At 40.0% G+C, this 20,000-nt stretch overlaps 1 protein-coding gene across 4 annotated transcripts in view; it reads right to left on the reverse strand.

The window, feature by feature from the left end:
- The window catches only part of LOC138000806 (cyclin-I-like), a 55,627-nt gene that overhangs the window by 20,542 nt on the left and 15,085 nt on the right, over positions 1-20,000 (reverse strand). For all 4 annotated transcript variants that reach the window (XM_068847453.1, XM_068847455.1, XM_068847454.1 and 1 more), the window contains 4 exons: positions 11,692-11,802; positions 8,301-8,438; positions 7,761-7,835; positions 7,321-7,461 (listed from right to left, as the gene is read on the reverse strand). In XM_068847453.1, the coding sequence (XP_068703554.1) occupies positions 7,321-7,461; positions 7,761-7,835; positions 8,301-8,438; positions 11,692-11,802 (465 nt within the window). The remainder of the gene's footprint in view (positions 1-7,320; positions 7,462-7,760; positions 7,836-8,300; positions 8,439-11,691; positions 11,803-20,000) is intronic.

Raw genomic sequence — 20,000 nt, forward strand, 5'->3', positions numbered from 1 at the left:
TTGCGAATGATAGATGTTGATGCAATGTTGAAGTCATTAAGGTTAGCATGGATACCAAGGCTGTTACAAAATACTAAAAGCAACCGGAAAACTGTTTCTGAACATTTCTTTCGAAAATGTGGTAGTCTTCGCTTTCTGTTAAGGTGCAACTACTATACAAAATACTTAGTAGCAGGCCTACCAAAATTTTATGGGAACACTTTCTTTCTTCTCTGAACTTAAATCTCTTTATAATTATTATAATTATAGTAAAGAAAATCTCCTGTTTAACAACCAGGAATGAGGATATTCTAATAGATGATGGTAAACCTATTTTTCTTAAGGAGTGGTTTTCTAAAGGTGTTGTTTCAGTTAAAAATCTGTTTCATGAATCAGGTCGCTACCTTACTTTTCAGGAATTTCTTTCCAAGTATAACTGTAAATCGAATTTGCTTGAGTACTACCAAGCTTTAAGTCTAAAAAAGTGGAAGGGATGGATAATACGGCAGTGGAGGGTTTTCCAAGGGGCCTCATCTTGAGATGAGAACATAGAGTTAAACTTAGAGGAATTAAAATCTTGGGATTTTTATCGGCTTTTGAATTTTAAACTACAGTACACCAGTCAACTCCAGCTGGCTTACAGCGTTGGAGTAAAATACTTCCAATTGATAGTGCTTCATGGGGAGAATCTTTTAAGATGTCATTTAAAACATGTAAGGAAACTAAGCTAAGAGAATTTAAGTTTAAACTTGTTCACCGAATTGTAGTGACCAAAAAGGAATTGAAAAGATATGGAATTAAAAGTGAAAGTGACTGCTTGTATTGTGGGGAATCAGACTCCATAGACCACACTTTCCTTGACTGCCACTTCACCTTGTCTTTTACTCGTCAAGTGGTTTAATGCCACAAATAATACTAGTTTTAATGCAGAAATTATGTAAAGAAATCGTGTTTGGCTTGTTCAAGAAAAGCCTTGCTATACTTTTTTATACACGATGTATTACTTCTATTCAAACAAGCTAAAAGAGAGCTTGATTATTTTGTCTGATTTTGTTAGAAACATTAATTTTAAATACAAGGTTGAGAAATTTACATGATTCAATTTACTTTATTCGCCCTTTTTGATTGTTCACTCACTTCCCGTGCATGTCAGTATGCGATATTAGCTGGCTATTACATCCTGTTTTGGCTTTTATGTCAGATGATAAGTTGTGTTTGTTTTCTTTTTCTTTTTATATGTATCTTGGTATTAAAGTGTAATGTAAACTTCTGTTATGTGTTCAATATAAATAAATAAAACATTTCAAGTTGAAAATCATGAGTATTAGGACCACCTTTTAAAAGCCAATCAGTGTTTCTCTTGTCATATGCCAAAACTAAGCTATCACCCAACAAGTGTGCAGCGGTGGCAAACAATATTTCGCGCAGAACAGCAAAGTAGGGCAATGAAGAGAAATGTTTAGCATCTTCAATTGGAACCTTAAAAAATTACACACAAATGAAACAGCACAATTAATCTTGAAAAGTTCATGATTTAAAGCACTCAAATTAAGCTTTAGGCGAGTATGATGAACCGATGTTATACAGTTTCCAACGTAAAATAAATATTTACGGAGTGGAGAATAAAAAAAATTGGAAAGATCATTCTTAAGCGTGACAAAAGGAGAGGACATGTAAACCTGTGAAAGACAATCATTCCACAAATGACAACTACAACAACTTATCCACTGAACAAATCAGTAGTTGTGTTTTAACGACTCTTCTTCCTTTGATTATGTTCTAGCTATTACTCCAGCCTCCAAAATAAGATGTTATAAACGGGCTGTGTCACATGATTTTACGGTATTTAGGGGATTGGAATTCCTTTACTGATAAAATTATTGTTACATCACACACATGATGATTCTGAGCAAAAAAGGCCTTAATCCAGTCAATTTGCCATAAACTTGAAAAACGTTGCGCCAATTTTTTGGATACATTTTTACTAGATTACCCAAATGTAATTGTTTCAGCAGGTACAAAACACAGGCCAAAGGTCATTGTTTTACCAATACACAAAGTAGCCTAAACATTCATAACAGCTAACCTAGCTGTATCTTGTACCTGCTGAATCCGTTTTAATCTTGTAAATTTGTGCTTCTCTTTCCTTTTGCTGTATTCCTTTTATGTTGTTCAACAGTTTTAAATGGTTATTGCAATGTTTCGTTGTACTTTTTGGGCATTTTGGGTGTCATGAAATTACATCATTCAGAAGCCCACTGTAAGTCCAAACTGCAAAAACACGGCAGAAAAACCTAACCCTATTTTGTACAGTGCCCTTTGCCTCAATCCATGTGAGGTGTTTCCTCTCCAACTCTGCCATTCTTGTACGTCGTCAGGTGTGCCGGGGTCTCTCTCTCTTTCGCTTCCTCTGTGGGTTCCACTCCAGTGCCCTCTTGACTACATGTCCATGTGGTCTTCTAAACGTGTGACTGATCCATCCCCAAGCTGTTCGTCTTATTTCTTGCTCTATCGTTCGCTGCCCTGTTTGTCTCCAAATCTCTTTGTTGCTGATTTTTCTAGGCCACCAAATCCGCAAGATGTTCCTCAGGCTCTTATTGATGAACACCTGCAACTTCTGCTCCAATCCCTTAGTCAGCCTCCAAGTTTCAGAGCCATACAAGAGCACCGCCTTCACATTTGACCCAAAGCCTCTTAGCTTGGTCTTAGTTGTTAGTGCTGTGGATCACCACATTGGTATCAGCATGGCAAATGCCTGTCTTGCCTTTCCAATTCGTGCCTGGATGTCCTCGTCAGTGCCTCCCTTCTTGCTTGCTTCCCCCCTGCAACCAACATACCATCGCCACGTTTGGTACCAATGAATACGCAGCAAATTTGTCTTTGTGGCATTGATCTTCAGGCCTACCTTCGCACCTTGTACCTCCAAGGCCCGTGCCTTATCTCTTATAGGCAAAGACAAGGTCTTCTAAGGATGTTGTAAAGATCTACTGAATTCCTCTCAAAGGCTGTCCTCGTCACCCAATCCAGGGCGACCAGAAACAACAGGGGAGATGGCAGGCAGCCTTGTCTTACCCCAGTCCTAATATTCAATGGTTTGGTCCCCTGTCCATTGTGTACCACCTGTGTGGAAAAACCTTCATAGAGAGCTCTGATGATGGTGACCGCCTTGTCAGGCATCCTGTAGTGTTGCAACAAGCTCCACAAAACCTCTCTGTTGATACTATCGAAGGGCAAGTTGTTGTAGTTCTCGAGAATTGTGGATATTTCTGGCTTCCGGATTCTGGATTTACTGCTGCCCTATTTCAAAGGGTTAAGGAGATTTAATTTCTTTGATGCCTTTTGGTGAATCTTCAGATATTGACCTTGCCAACACAGATTTGTAGATAAAGTCAGACCAAGATGTTCATGAACTGCCACATCTTCAATGACTACGTTATTCATGATCATGGAGGGGCGTGTAGTAATATGATAGTACATGATTATGCAATCGTACGAGAGATAATAAAGTAGAGAGCACATGGCTTATAATATAGCAAGTTGATTATTACATCTGCGTCTTCACTCATGTCTTTCTAACATGAAGAACCCTTCGGTTACTACATTGGCGACGAGGATACCAGGAACACGAAAGAAAGAGTAGAAGAGTATCTACAAAATGACTGAGACAGCTTCAGGCGGCAGTGCTACACAGAACGTTCAACTACAACAAAACATCACAGTTGTAAATCAACAACTAAATATCCGACCGTTCAAAATCTCAAACGATGTGAATGACACGGCTGTGCGATGGACGAAATGGAAAAACAACATCGAGCGACAGTTCAGGTTCTTTGGACTAACCGACCCAGTAGTAAAGAAAGACGGATTGATGATCTACGGAGGATCACAAATCGCCGACTTGGAAGAATCTCTTCCAGATTTACCGCCACAAGAGAGTGAGGATGTCTACTCACAATTCATTTGGAAGCTGGACAGGAACTTTCTACCTAGGAAAACAAAGATTACGCCAGATTCCAGTTCGGAAACCTTTCTCAGGAAGCTGACGAAAGTATGGCAAAGTATTATGCAAGACTCCATGAAATCGCGAAGAAATGTGAGTTCAACGACGAAGATGACGCAATAAGAGATCATCTCATCAAAACGATGAACACCAACCGCATGCGAGTGAAAACAATTCGCAACAATTGGACACTATCCCAAATCTTAGACGAAGCAGCTGTAGAAGGGGAATCCACTGCTCAAGCACATGAGATAGACAAGAAACTCCATGACGCGACGGAATTTCAGAAAATCAAACAAGTCACAAAGGACAAGCGTGACAGGAGCGTGACGTGCTATCAATGTGGATCAAAACATGCGAGGAGACATTGCAAGGCTTACGGCGCTAAATGCTTCAAATGCGGTAAACGAAACCACTACACCAAAATATGCCGGAGTACAGATAGCAAAGACCGTACAGAGACGACAAGAAAGAAGATTCTCCGCAGGGGTGACGACACGTAAGACCGCCGATGGTTAATCAACACTGCCATAGACGAGTTTGACATGTGCAACAACAAGAAGATACACAAAAGAGATCAACGAACGAACACAGCGGTTCAGAAAGCGATTCGCTCGACGAAGACATTGCACAAATTATACAGCACATGAATGTCCACCGTACAGCACAAACAAACGCCAAGAAAAACAAATGCAAGATTTGGATAAACGGAACCAAAACGGAAGTTGAACCAGATACAGGCGCAGACACAAACATCATAGACGAACATCAGTTCAATGAGTTGCTACGGACAACACCTGAGATAGAATTACAGGACACGCAGATCAAGTTGAAAACACTCACCGAAAATCTTCCAGTCATGGGGGAATGCGACGTCACCCTGGAAAACCAAGCGCGGAAAACACGGGCGAAGATCGCCGTCATTCAAGGGAAAATCGACTCCCTCCCCTTACTTGGAAGACAAACACTGGAAGATTTGGGGATGATCAAATTTGATGCGAGGGGAAGACTGAAGGAACCAAACCGTGATGAAATTCGGACCATCAACAAAGTACAAACCGGAAATGAAGACCTGGATAGGATTTTGCTTCAGCAGAAAGGAAGATTTGCAGGCATTGGCAAAGCAAAACGCCACAGAGAAGACATCAACATCCATTTGCCGCTTAAGGATGATGCACAGCCAATTCCACAAACCCCCCCCCCTTAAAAGAAGAGAATGGAAGAATTTGTAGATAAAGACATCATGGAAAAGGTTCCAGAACACGAATCCATCACTTGGTGCTCGCCGCTAGTCGTCCAACCAAAACCAAAAAATCCCAATGACATCCGCATTAGCCTCGATCTGCGAGTGCTGAACAAGTCCATGCAGCGCACACGACAAGTACAGGCACCAATTACAGAGGATTTCATCACCACGTTCAAGGATTGCAAAGTCTTTAGTAAGCTGGACATGAACCACGGATACCACCAGTTCCCACTAGACGAGGAATCAAGAAAGCTCATGACATTGTCAAGTCCATGGAGCAACTATCGCTACAAATGGCTTGCGTTCGGAGGCGTCAATAGCCAGGATCTATTTGACACAGAAATGAGCAAGATCATCTCTGGGATACCAAGAGTCCTCAACAACAGGGATGACATTATGGTTGACGGAGTCGACTGGGACGATCATAATGCTAACCTAACCGCTTTATTACAGCGACTTGAGACCCACAACTTTACCTTACGCAAGGAGAAGTGTGAATTCGGCAAGTCCACGATTGACTTCCACGGACATCTCTTCACCGCCAAGGGACTGTAACCCAGTCCCAGCAAAGTCAAGGCTGTACGTGAATGCAGCCCACCGAAGTCCAAGGAGAAACTTGTCTCTTTTTTACAAATGATGGCATATTTATCGAGATATATCAGCAAATTTTCGAGGCGTTGCGAACCTCTGAGAAGATTAACAAAGAAAGAGCACAAGTTTGAATGGACAGAGGCCCAACAGAGGCCATTCCAAGACTTAAAGACAGCAATCACTACAGCACCTGTTCTCATCCCCTACAAGCTGGGACGTGACACCATGGTCATCTGTGATGGAAGTCCGACTGGCCTTGGAGGTGGCTTATTTCAAAAGACAGAACATGGCTACCAACCAGTACACTTTGTAAGCAGATCGTTGACAGATACCGAAACATGGTACTCACAGATAGAATGAGAGGCATTAGCAGCAGAATTCACAACTACAAGGCTGCACATGTATTTAATGGGAGCACAACACTTTCAGCTAGCAACTGACCACAAACCGCTCCTCCCACTTTTCAACAACCCCAACGCCAAACTGCCACCCAGAATAGAGAGAATGGTGATGAAGATGCAGAACCTCGACTTCACCGCAATTCACATACCTGGAAAGTCCAATATGACTGACTATCTCTCCAGATACCCATTACCAGAGGTAGAGAAGACCAACCATGAGCGACACGTCAGAGCAGCTATTGAAAGAGATCATGTGGTAGTCATGGAAACTATCCAGTCGGCAACTAAAGACGACAGAGCACAACAGGGAAGTGGACCAGAAACGATCCAGACTTGGCACCATACTACGACCTGAGAGCGGAAATCTATGTGTCTGAGGGAATCCTGCTAAGGCTAAACAGAATCATTCCACCGGAATCCCTTCGAAACAAGACAGCCACCATTGCAAATCAGGAGGGGATAGAAATACACGAAGCAACCTATGACATGCTTCAAGCTTACAGAGACACACCACACCCAGCTACCAAGATGACTCCCTCTGAACTAATGATGAATAGAGAAGTCCGGACGAAAATTGAACATTTCCATTTCTGTGGCGTATCGATGGCATTTAGGGGTGTACGGCATGGTCTGCTGGCAGGCCATAAGCGTTCTGGCGTTCCCCGGAATTGCATTACTGTTTTGAGCGTGATTGCAGGGCGTTCTGGCGATCACAGATTCAGTGGTAGTCTATTGCGGTCGATGGGTATGTCACTGCACACGATTGTAGTTCTACTCCGTTCAGCGTACAGGGCATTCCACATACATGCAGCCTCCTTTGCTAGAATTCCAACCCTCCTCCTCCCTTTTTTTTGTAGCATTACGCATTATCTGTACACAGTAGGATCTCCACTCCACTGTTCTTGCACTTCAGTGTGATGGGTGCCAGATGGGGGCTGGGTTTTAGCAGGCGGGGCAGGCTCTTAGGTTCTACCTACTTGGTTTTGGGGTGAGCAGTTCCAGCCTCCCTCCCTCCCAAGTTCCTGGGCACCCAACCTCCATATGTGACTTAGGCATTAATTTAACTGTTGTTTTACTATTCTCCAGCTGTGTTTGATACTCACCACTTCCAGAAAATACAAAGGTGTAGTGGCATTCAGATTCCATTTCAGTTTATCAAGTATGACACGCTCCATTCGTAACAAATCAGAAGAAGTGAACCGAAGGCCACTGACTTTAACAAAATCCGCAGCTGTTGGAACATCCTGACAGGGAAATAAAAAATTTACATGAACAGAAACAAAATGAATCAAGACATTTTAATTTGTTAATACCAATGCTGACTGAAACATTCCAGGGACATGAAAGAATGAGACTCAGTTAAGGTAAGGTGACAGCTTTTCCTCCAGTGTCATGCATAGTGATGTACTGTATAATCTCAGCTCAGAATATTTAAGGTCTTACAACAGAAAATTGCAATACAGTATATGAAAGGACAAGTTACAACTCATTGCCAAATAGATATTAAATAAATATATAAATAAATAAATAAATGGAACTTTACCTCATCCTCCTCAGACATCTTAACAGCCAGGAAAAGACAACATATACTCATACAGGGGAGATATTTAGGATTGGCCTTCAAGTTTAAAAGAGAAATAAGATTTTTATAAATTATGTTACAGTACAAATGTACATGTAATTAAGGCTCACTAGACTGATATTTATGTAAAGAAAGCAGAAAAGACAAGGAGTACAGTAGATCTTTGACCTCTGAGTATTTCCACGCAAGTAGTTACATGTAACTTAGGGACATTGCAAAACAGACTCAGTTAGTGGTTTAAAGTTACCTCTGGATCCACTGACTGATTGAAACCGTACCTGACTGGCCACCACCTCTCTGAGACTGCACCAGCTTCAAATGGGTTTACATTAACATTGTGGGGTGCAGGGATGAGAGCACTCGCCTCCCACCAATGTGGCCCAGGTTCAATTCCCAGACTCGGCGTCGGTTGAGTTTGCTGGTTCTTAACTCTGCATTTGGAAGGTGTTACCCAGACTTGCCAGTTACTACAACTCAAAATAATGCTTGTTGTGCCCTTACCTTTACAACTGAAAGCAAACGATCCAGCAAGCTGACAGAAAGAGAGTAGGTTTCTGAGTGAAAGCAACAGTGTCTGCTTAGATCAAGCATAAATGCTGTTATGTTATCTCGATTGGAAAGACTGATTCCATTTGAACCCTGAAAAAGGCAATCCATTTGACTTTTATTATTTTTTTCAAGATGATTATTTTCATGCCAATTATGAAATGCCACACAAAAAAGGCAATGTAGGACTGTATAAGTTGACCAGTGTGACAAGGATAATGGATAAACTAGCCTGTGAGCAGAGAAAGAGCCTGCTTGCAGGCTATCGACTATTGACTCCTGAGGGTTTCCCCTGGACGAGGAAAATCATCTGGCGTTAGACAGAGCAAAATACTACGTATGCCGGTTTACAGGTGAAAGGGTTAAGATAAGTATGACAAGCAAGAATGGATATGAAGTTCTAATTAAATAATAAATAATAGCGGAGCTGCAGGCGCTGAAAGCACGAGTGTGTAGCACCATGGGGAAGAAAATAATTATGGTAACCCATCTGTGTGAGAAAATTTAGTTCTGGTCACCGTACACGTACAACTGTCCACTCCTCCATGTATGTATGCCAATATGACCTTTATCACATGACCATATCGCGTCCATACTCCAGCTAGTTTACAGTGCACATCTTTGGTATGGTCAAATGACATCTGTCAAAACAAGGTACAGTACCGTCTGGAAGCATTGACCCCTTTACCGCGTCACCCTGTCGCGACTTTCCCTCGGTATTCCCGCGGTAGGCCGCTTTTCTGCCGAGGGAAATTTACGGCTAGGCTCCAAAGTTGCCGCAGGAAAGTCAACCGAGGTAAACCCTTGGTAATTAAAATTCCGCGGTAGAGTTGGGTTCCGCTGACTTTGTGTTTCGATAAGCTATTGTAGATTGTAATGTTGAGATCTCACCGAACAACAGAAACTGAACAAGTTTCGGCTGAAAATTGCGAACAGCAAAGAGGGTTATAGCCGCTAATCATGGACCTTGGTTTCCTTTGAAATCCTTTTACATGCGAAAAGAATATCCGTACTGTAGCTAGATTCCGACCACATTTGAAACCTTCTTTGCGACATGCATTTATATTTTGATTGCAGTGTTTATTTCGAAGACTTATGGTGGACTATTCATTCGAAGGTTCGACGCTTGTCCCACGGAACATACATTTATTCATTTATCATTTCGATATCCTGCAAACAGGAGAGGGTTTTGTCAATATTTACAAACTGAAAGCTTACATGTTCAGGGTGAACGGCTCGAAAACCTTGCGTGACGAAGTTACGACTTCTTGTGGTTTCCTACTGCAGTATTACATGTACTTTCTAAGGTTGTTTAGTGTAACAAATCACAAAAAAGAAGAACACTCCAAGGAAAGAACCCACGATATCAAACGCCTGAAATAGTCGAAAATTATTTGATCTAAACTGAAAAGATTGTTTTCGTGCTCTGGGTAATCATTGGTGCATATCGGTGTGGTTATGCAAATTTAGGGAGCTTACGAAACGACGACACCAACGGCAACGACGACGCTACAAAACAATAGGTTTAGTGAGCAAAAACAATGGCTCTGCACGCTCTGCACGTGCGTTTTACATTTTGGTACATTTCTTTGCCGTCATCTCCTAAATGATGACGTGAAATGACCAAATTCAAGGACGTTAGCACATGACGATGAATTTTCAGTTCTCTCTCTACGCTTCCAACCGAGTCATACCAGTTTAATTCCTCGACAGTTACTACACATTTTTAACGCGAAACGACATGAAATAGTTTCGTAGTGATATGAATAACGCGGATTTGTATTTTTAAATGAAGTCCTCGTAGCCGTCGTCGTCCTCGTTTCGTAAGCTCCCTAAATTTTATCACACGTGAACGCCCGCTGCGTAAAGAGTTGCACGTGAAAGCGCAACGTGAGCACTGGAGAAAAAATGGTTCGAACATTCTAAAGTTTGTTTTGCTTACTGGTTTTGCATTTGTTAAAATTCGTATGCAAACGATGAGCGTTCAGATAAGTAAGAGACTTCTTTTCTCCACTAACTACAGTCTATTCTTAAATTTGTTTTCCATGCGTAATCAACATGCTGCAATTAAAAAATATTTATGGAATTCAAGTAGACTATTGCACGACTGATAAAACAACGCGAAAATGTATTTTGCTGCAATTGCTATGATTTAACAATATATTGCTGATGAAAAGCGATGAAAAAAGAAACCATTCTTAAATTATTCGTCGGTACGTTTGGTAATACAATGTATGTGGAAGGGATACCTGCTTTTAACCAAAATGGCGATGATAAAACGAAGACAATCGCACAAGTTTGAATTTCAGGTCTCCAAATAAAATAAAGTCAGGCTTAGACGAAAAGAGACACATTTGAACCTTTTTCAAAACCAAACAAATAATTTCTCACGCACACATACAGTATTACAACCTGGAGAACAACGAGTGTTGCGTTGGCTGGATAATCAAGCTGTCGCTTACACTGTATCTTTAAAGAAGTCTTCAGTTTTACATTATGTAAAGATTATAAAATTAGAGTCCTTACGTAAATGACACACTTTTTCATTTTGATTACAATTTCTTGCATTAAGAATCGATTCTTCACACCATGAGCTATAAAATTTGACAGTCTTCCGCTTATTTTATAAGAGCAACAGATCATTGTTCTTTCCCGCGGCAATCCTCGTCTTTTCTCCCGCGGCAAAGTGCACCTCGGTTTTACCGAGGGAAAAAAATTTGCATACCTAGGTGCCGCGCGTCCACTACCTGCGGCAAAGATGAGGTATTGCCTCGTCCCTAGGGGTCAATACTTCCAGGCGGTACTGTATTCACTGACCAGTATGACATGACCATATCACAGGATCAAGTCTAATAGAGATCATTCAGGTCAGCTGTTTTTGTTTTTAAAGTTGACCGCTGACCAGGCAATGGTTTTTTAATGGAATGCAGGCTCAAGCCATGTTAACTTTTTGTAACCAGGACACCTAAACATAAATGAGGGAAATAATTTTCCGCACGCTTTCTGTGGCTCAACGCAGTACAACTTTGACTTTTGTATATTACAGTGCGACACGCCTTACCATGGCCACCTACATGTAACAAAGATTTTTCAAACTTATACGCCAATCAGAGTGTGCAAATTTGATTAACAGTCGATTGTCACCCCTCTTAGCAACCGTTGCATGGGTTGTTGAGTTGATGTATTACACGTACATGTAATTGTCAACTTTTGAAAGTTCGTTAGGTGGCCATGGTAAGGCTTGTTGCACTGTAAGTCAATTTTTAACTCTTGCTTCTGACACTTGCAGTTTCTCTGATAGACTAACAGTCACTGAAGTGAAAAAAACAGTACACATTATGAGTACCTCATTTCCAACCAGACTCATAAGAGGGGCGACATGTGTATCTTCTTTCAGAAGCCCCTCGTGCAGCACCCTGAGTAATTTCCCAACATTCAAACCACAAGACACTATCATCTAAAAAGAAAACAAATTAATGTTCAGTTAAACCAATTTAAGTTGCTTGTGTAAAATAATCATCCAAGGGCCCCATGGGATAAGTTGAGGATCATGTGTATTTTGTGCACCCCTTGACTGATATATCGGTTGACATAATTATCAGCTGATACTCGACCGATAGGCTACCAACATTCCGCCGATACTTCACTGCTACTTGCATTTTGGTGACTGTAGCTTGCATCGCAGACGTAACCGAGATTAGAAACTTCTGCCGAGCAACGCAGATATCCCTGATCTACCCCCCGCTTCTCAGAGGCTATTTTATATAAATCCATTGTAGTCAATCGCACAAAACCGAACCAAAGATCAATTGAACTCAATTGGGCCCAATTGACCAGATTGTCCATGTTGATTTTTATTCTTGATTATTTTTTACATTGTGGCTGAAAAACCCCTATGGGGGAGCTTCAATAAATGTATCTATGTATGCGTGTATATGTGTATGTCATTGATGTATTTAATCGAGCTGGAACTTTTCGGTGAGTGTGATTAATTGAACTTGGCGTTCGAATACTGAACTCATTCGAACCAATGGAACTCAATCGCCGCGATTACTTCGATTTTGATTGGCAGAAAGACAAAACACATCTAGTTTCAATTGAATCGGAAAGATTTCCCTCTAGTATGTATTTGAAGCAGTTTGACAACAAAAATCTTTAAATTAACCCGGAATGAACTAAAATCTTTATTGTTGAATTGATTTAAAATCAATCGAACTCAATAGAACGCAATTGGTCGGATTGTTGTTTGATTGGTTCAGTAATCGAACATAATCGAATTGGAACTTTTTGGTGAGTTCGGTTAATCGAACTGGTGCATTCAATTACCAAACTCAATCGAACCAATCAAACTCAATTGACACGATTACTTCGATTTTGTTTGGCATCCAGTTTCAATTGAATTTAAATTAGAATCTTTATTGTTGAAGTGATTTAAATTCAATAAATTCACACTAAAAACTGGGAAACATGCAAGCACAGACACCAGTTCACATTGCAAATGTCCTAGTCGGTCGCTGCCATCGTCAGTTACCTTTAGAGTTGGATCTCACCTTTTCTCCTTAATAATAAAATTTTCACCGACACTGACGGCGAAGGCGGGCAGTCGTGGTAGCCTTTAAGCATCGTTTCCAGAATTGTTCACGTTTTCTGTCCCATTCCTTATTAATTTAGCCTAATTAATTCCTATTCAGTTGGCTTTTTCCTTTTTTCAATTTTCTAAGACAACATTATTGCAATTAGGTGTATGTCTTGATCTGCATTATAGAAAGGGTGTATCCATTTGCAACATACGTGTTCTGCTGTCACATTAGCCTGCTGGATTTTTTTGTTGGTTTTAGGCTTAAAAACAATGGAAAAATCCAAATAAGATAGCTAAACGCGGCCATCAGAAATGATTCAGCTTTTGAAATTCTTATTTAAAAGAGGATATTGTTTGGCAATGTCTTGTAGAAGTTGTTTTAAAGCATCCATTTGGGTGAGAATCAGCATGTACCATCGAACCCGTGACCTCCGGATTAGATCGCCATTGCTCTACCGACTGAGCTACCAGGCCAGATGGGAGGAGGCCATCTTTTGTGTATTTGGCAGTATATCACTTGGGTGTCTTGCTTCACAACGATTGAATTTGCGGCACATGATCCGAACATAAAGCTGTCAGAAATTTTTGAGGTTGAAAGGATGAAATGCTTATAACTTATATATCTGACACTGACAGTCTATTAAAGCTTTTGAATTATATTGTAAGACAGTCGACCGATATTCCGCCGACAGTGAATGGTCAACGTATCGGCGAGTGTCAGCTGATATGTCGATTGACATAATTATTTCGGTCGTTATATCGGCCGAGTATCGGTTGATATGTCAACCAATATATCGGTCGAAGGGTGCACAAAATACACATGATCCTAAGTTGATATACAGTACACGAAGAGAACAAGGATATACAGTCAACTCTCTCTAAGACGGACACCATCGGGACCAGCCTCAGCTGTCCGTCTTAGAGAGGTGTCTGGCTTATAGAGAGTTGACGTAACATGACCCCAGGAATTTTGAGATAATAATGCTGAACCAGTGCACAGTGAATACGTGTCTGTTTGAAGTTTGTTTTAAGTTATTTACTTGAATGAAACCTACCTGTTTTAGATTACGATACAATTTGGTTGTCACCTCCAAGTTATTTTTTTAAAGGGACAATGACTGATTTAATTTTAACTTGTACTGTATGTGTATTCCGGTGACAAGATAAGAGCTGTCAATTAAACGTCTGGTGTTAAAAAGAGTCACGTACAAGAATTTTTCTTCCCTAAATCGTAATTTGCGGTCACATTCAGCACCTCACAGGTGTCCGTTGTCCGTCTTAAGGAGGTGTCCATCTTATAGAGAGTTTGGTTATAGTAAAATGACTAAGAAACGGCTGGGACCACCACCAGATGTCCGTCTTATAGAGGTGTCCGTTAAGAGAGAGTTGACTGTATCAACAATGTGTTTGACGTGTCTGAGTGTACATTGTATTTCTCTGCGTAAGGGTCTTTCTTGGGTACAGGCATTCACACACTGTTTAAGAGCACATTATTTCAGTAGTATGTTAGAGAGGATTAAAAATGTCTTCAACAGATAATGCCAGCAAGAGAGCCGCCACCATATGACAGGATATTTAGTGTACAGTACCGCCTAGAAGTATTGACCCCTTTACCGCGTCACCCTGTCGCGACTTTCCCTCGGTATTCCCGCGGTAGGCCGCTTTTTTGCCGAGGGAAATTTACGGCTAGGCTCCAAAGTTGCCGCGGGAAAGTCAACCGAGGTAAACCCTCGGTAATTAAAATTCCGCGGTAGAGTTGGGTTTCCGTTGACTTTGTGTTTCGATAAGCTATAATTGTAGATTGTAATGTTGAAATCCTACCGAACAACAGAAACTGGACAAGTTTCGGCTGAAAACTGCGAACAGCAAAGAGGGTTATAGCCGCTAATCATGCACCTTGGTTTCCTTTTCCATGCGAAAAGAATATCCGTACTGTAGCTAGATTCCGACCACATTTGAAACCTTCTTTGCGACATGTATTTGTATTTTGATTGCAGTGATTATTTCGAAGACTTATGGTGGACTATTCATTCGAAGGTTCGACGCTTGTCCCACTTGCGTGGACTTCGCCGTCATTTTATACATTTAAGGTTATGGGAGAATATGTCCGCTTGTTTTTTGCAGCTCAGCGCACGGAACATACATTTATTCATTTATTATTTCGATATCCTGCAAACAGGAGAGGGTTTTGACAATATTTACAAACTGAAAGCTTACATGTTCAGGGTGAACGGCTCGAAAACCTTGCGTGACGAAGTTACGACTTCTTGTGGTTTCCTACAGCAGTATTACTTTCTAAGGTTGTTTAGTGTAACAAATCACAAAAAAGAAAAACACTCCAAGGAAAGAACCCAGGATATCAAACCCCTGAAATAGTCGAAAATTATTTGATCTAAACTGAAAAGATTGTTTTCGTGCTCTGGGTAATCATTGGTGCATACCGGCGTGGTTATGCAAATTTATCACGAGTGGACGCCCGCTGCGAAAAGAGTTGCACGTGAAAGCGCAATGTGAGCACTGGAGCAAAGATGGTTCGAACATTCTAAAGTTTGTTTCGCTTGCTGGTTTTGCATTTGTTAAAATTTGTATGCAAAGGATGAGCGTTGAGATAAGTAAGAGATTTCTTTTCTCTACTAACTACAGTCTATTCTTAAATTTGTTTTCCATGCGTAATCAACATGCTGCAATTAAAAAATATTTATGGAAGTCAAGTAGACTATTGCACGACTGAATCAAACAACGCGAAAATGTATTTTGCTGCAATTGCTATGATATAACAATTTATTGCTGATGAAAAGCGATGAAAAAAGAAACCATTCTTAAATTATTCGTCGGTACGTTTGGTCTCAAAATAGTACCGACAAAGGCTCCGATGCTTCGGAAGAATGTTGCGATTAAAATTGAAATTTGACAAGTTTAACAATAATACAATGTATGTGGAAGGAATACCTGCTTTTAACCAAAGTGGCGGTGATAAAACGAAGACAATCGCACAAGTTTGAATTTCAGGTCTCCAAATAAAATAAAGTCAGCCTTAGACGAAAAGAGATACAATTGAACCTTTTTCAAAACCAAACAAATAATTTCTCACGCACACATACAGTATTACAACCTGGAGAACGAGTGTTGCGTTGGCTGGATAATCAAGCTGTCGCTTACACTGTATCTTTAAAGAAGTCTTCAGTTTTACATTATGTAAAGATTATAAAATTTGAGTCCTTACGTAAATGACACACTTTTTCATTTTGATTACAATTTCTTGCATTAAGAATCGATTCTTCACACCATGAGATATAAAATTTGACAGTCTTCCGCTTATTTTATAAGAGCAACAGATCATTGTTCTTTCCCGCGGCTAACTCGGTAAAAAAAAAATTAATTTGCATACCTCAACCTCGTTCCCAGGGTCTTCTCGGCTTTCAATATGGCGGCGGGTCTTGAGAAGACCCTGGCACATAGTGAACTAAAAAGATCGCTGATTGGTGCTTTTCTCACATGAACTCTGATTGGTTTAGTGTTGAAAGAAAGATGGCGGCTAGTGAGGAGAGCCAGAAGAAGAACAGAATTCATGTTTAAATCATTTTCAAAATTGTAGCTGTTCCGTAAGAAGCAGCTGCAAATTAACAAGCATAACAGTCAAAAATAATTCACCGTTTTTTCACGTTGTACGATGATCTACATCAGGCCTCGATTCCAATTAAAACTACGTTGGCTTTTCACGACCTCTGGCATAGCGATTGCTCTATAATATAGAAGGATATAATGGTGTTTGAAAGACGCAACGGTAATTAAGTGATTTCATTTCGTACCTACCTTTACGCTTTGGTTCATTTTGGCGTCTCACAATTGTAATTCCTTGACGTGAGTATTGTTACTGTTGTTCAGTGTTTGCACCATGTCAGATTGTTACAAATTATAAAATTGTGCAACAGGGTTCATAGATTATTGATGTGGTTGATTTAGCAGTTGTATGTGGTTCTGTTGACTCGTGTGACAGCTGCAACGAAGGCGGGTCTGTTAAATACAGGTCAAGACTAGAGGTCGCTGCTCCAATAATCAACAACTAAGCCAAAAGTTTCCCCGAGACCTGAAACAACATTTTTGTTGAGTGATTAGCGCTAGCAGACACTTTTGGTGTTGTTTATTTGTCTGCAGCACGGTGACATGTACACTCACCTGTGGAATGTGACCTGTGTTTTATTTCAATAGACCTGCAGCTGCAGTAATCCATATTCTTTCCCATCCCTTCCACACTCTTCAGCTAGTGGTGCACAGAGAGATCTAGCTCGGTCGGTTTTCATCGTTGCCTTTTACTTTCATTAATAAAAAATATTAATCTCCTCATCCCAAACAAAGTGCATATCATCTTGTAATTTTCCAAGAGAGTTATTTAAGATTGTGAAGTCTTAGCAATAATTATTATTCTTGAAAATAATTTTAAGGCTTATCCTTATAGTCTTATTGACCTGTCAATTTGCTAACGACTTCAATTTTTGCTTCTTCTGATTTAAAGATATAAATATGTATATTAAACAGTATTCTTTAATTTTGTACACATTACTTTTTTAGCATCACACTCCTGTGAGTTTTCTTGTACTCCAATAATTTAAGTTGAATTATTCGTTTTCAAAACATGCTTTGAAAATATTCTCTAGCATTGCTCAAGTTGTGGCATTTTAATTACTGTCTGAAGATGTGGTACTTCGAGTGATGTGGGGGAAGATTGCGGACTGGACAGGGGGATTGGGAAATAAAATTGAAGGTGACAAAGCACAGGAAATTTGCAACTTCACCAGCAACAAGAAACTATTTCACATAAATAAATAGTGTTTTTTTTCTGGAATGGTAAGGGCAGGAGAAAAGATAAAATACTGTAGTGTGGGTCTGATTTGGTCGGTCATATATATTTCGCTTTGTCTATTGAAACTCTCAACAAAGAAGGACAAAAATGTGGACACAAACTATCTGAACGGTTAGAAGCCTGTCAAGGAATATTAACCATTAAAGAGAAGAACATAATGATACTTGTCTACAAATACCTAATTTTCCTTCAAATGCCACAACATAAAATTTCAAATTCCATTTTCTGTGAATCTTCCATTACTTGTGGTACATGTGAACCTAGGAAGTTACCAGTACTATCTTTAAAATAATAACTGGTTCCTGGAAACCCAATTTACTACCGGTTCTACAACTCACCAGTGGGAAGATTGTTTACATTACTTATTACCATGAAGAGAGATAGCTTTGGATTTTTCAACAATATATCCCTTTAATATAACCGAAAATCATTCAGATAGTGAAAACTTCAAATTTATGACCCATTTCGTTCACTTTCATGCTTGTCAGCATTATGATTTGCTATACTTCAGGTTCACAAGTTTGTTTTTACATCTCATAGATGTTTAGATGTTCAATTACAAACTCTGTTTTGAACGGCCACTCTACTTCATTGTGTAAATAGTTCACCCTGAAGTGTAAATAGTTCACCCTGAAGTCTAAATAGATACAATTCGTTTCTGAGTAAATGAAACGAAACAAAAATGTAGTTTAAGGAATGGAGGCAAATAAAACAAACCATGCCATTGTCACTGCCTCCAAAACAGTAGATTAAAAGACAGTTTGATAAAACAGCAAAGATCCACCCCTAACCGTGGGCTCATTCGACAAGAACTGCTAAAGATCATGAGATGCTTATGTTTAGGACTTGCACAAATTGTGCCCTTTTTTAATTAGGTTCAACAGATTTCATGAGCATCATTCCAAGACATCACATTGTCTTCACTGGTAGGACAAGACATGGAAAAGTTCTTTTCATAGCTTGAAAAGTGCAAGAAGCAGATTGCTAATCCTATGGAATAGCATGTTCAACAATGTACATTGGCTTGATTATGTCAACTTTACCACAAAATATATTAATTTTACAATAACAAGTTGTAAGAATGTGGGCACTAAACGTGCTGTGGTTCCCTGTTGGCAATCAGAAGACAATTAAAATACTGATTTCACACTGACATGACAATACTAGCAGTCAATCGATGAGATGAGAGATAAAACCACAATACAACAATCTAATGGTTTCACTGTGAAAATGAAGTACCACAGATATGTGGTATAATAATACTTCCTTTTAGGAAAATAGCTTTGGGTCAATGTATACTGGGGAAAGTCGTGGTCAGAAGGCTCATATACACCGATAAGAAAAAGACAATCATTCAAGTGTATGAAAAATTCTAAATGATAATTAGGTTTAATTGATTGCAATATAAACTATACATTACGGAAGACAGCGAACACACCTCCGTGACTAAATAGCTAGAGCCAGGGCTTTCATTAAACCTTAGCTCACTGAATTTTACGGTAATCAAATGTCTGTGATATTACGGGTGAAATTGTATGCAATGGCTGTTTCCAAACTGTTTAAAAATCACAGCCCCGAGAAATAATAGCTGTCTATAAAATTGCATTGGTTTAAAATAACATGAAATGAAAAGAAAAGCAAGATTTCTCTCTCATCTACCGCATTCTCGTTGCTCGTGCATTCATCCATCCGTATTTTTGGTTTCTTACATCAAATTTTACAACCTTGGGTTCCCCCTTCGTACTCCATTTTGTTTTGTTGGCAGTTGTCGTACCCAGATTTCTCTCACCTTATTCCTTGCCGCCATTTTGAAAAAATTTGCATATTTGTCCAGACATTTGTCCATCCTCGATGGACAAATCTTGATCATGTGATCTGCTGTGTGCCAGGGTCTTCTCAAGACCCGCCGCCATATTGAAAGCCGAGAAGACCCTGGGAACGAGGTTGTGCATACCTCGGTGCCGCGCGTCCACTACGTGCGGCAAAGACGAGGTATTGCCTCGTCCCTAGGGGTCAATACTTCCAGGCGGTACTGTAAATGGTCCATGTATGCTACAAAATGTAATTTCCTGTTAATTTCCATTAGTTTGTTTTTTTTCTGAATGCTGGTACTTTAAAGGGAAAAGTTTCTAGTATAGTGTGAGATGGGGGGTTTCGGGTGGAATTAACAAACAAAAAAAATTGAGGCACAAGTCAAGAACTGGAGAATGATCAA

The sequence above is a fragment of the Montipora foliosa genome, chromosome 4 (genome assembly GCF_036669935.1).
Source record: "Montipora foliosa isolate CH-2021 chromosome 4, ASM3666993v2, whole genome shotgun sequence".
In the NCBI taxonomy this organism is placed as follows: domain Eukaryota; kingdom Metazoa; phylum Cnidaria; class Anthozoa; order Scleractinia; family Acroporidae; genus Montipora; species Montipora foliosa.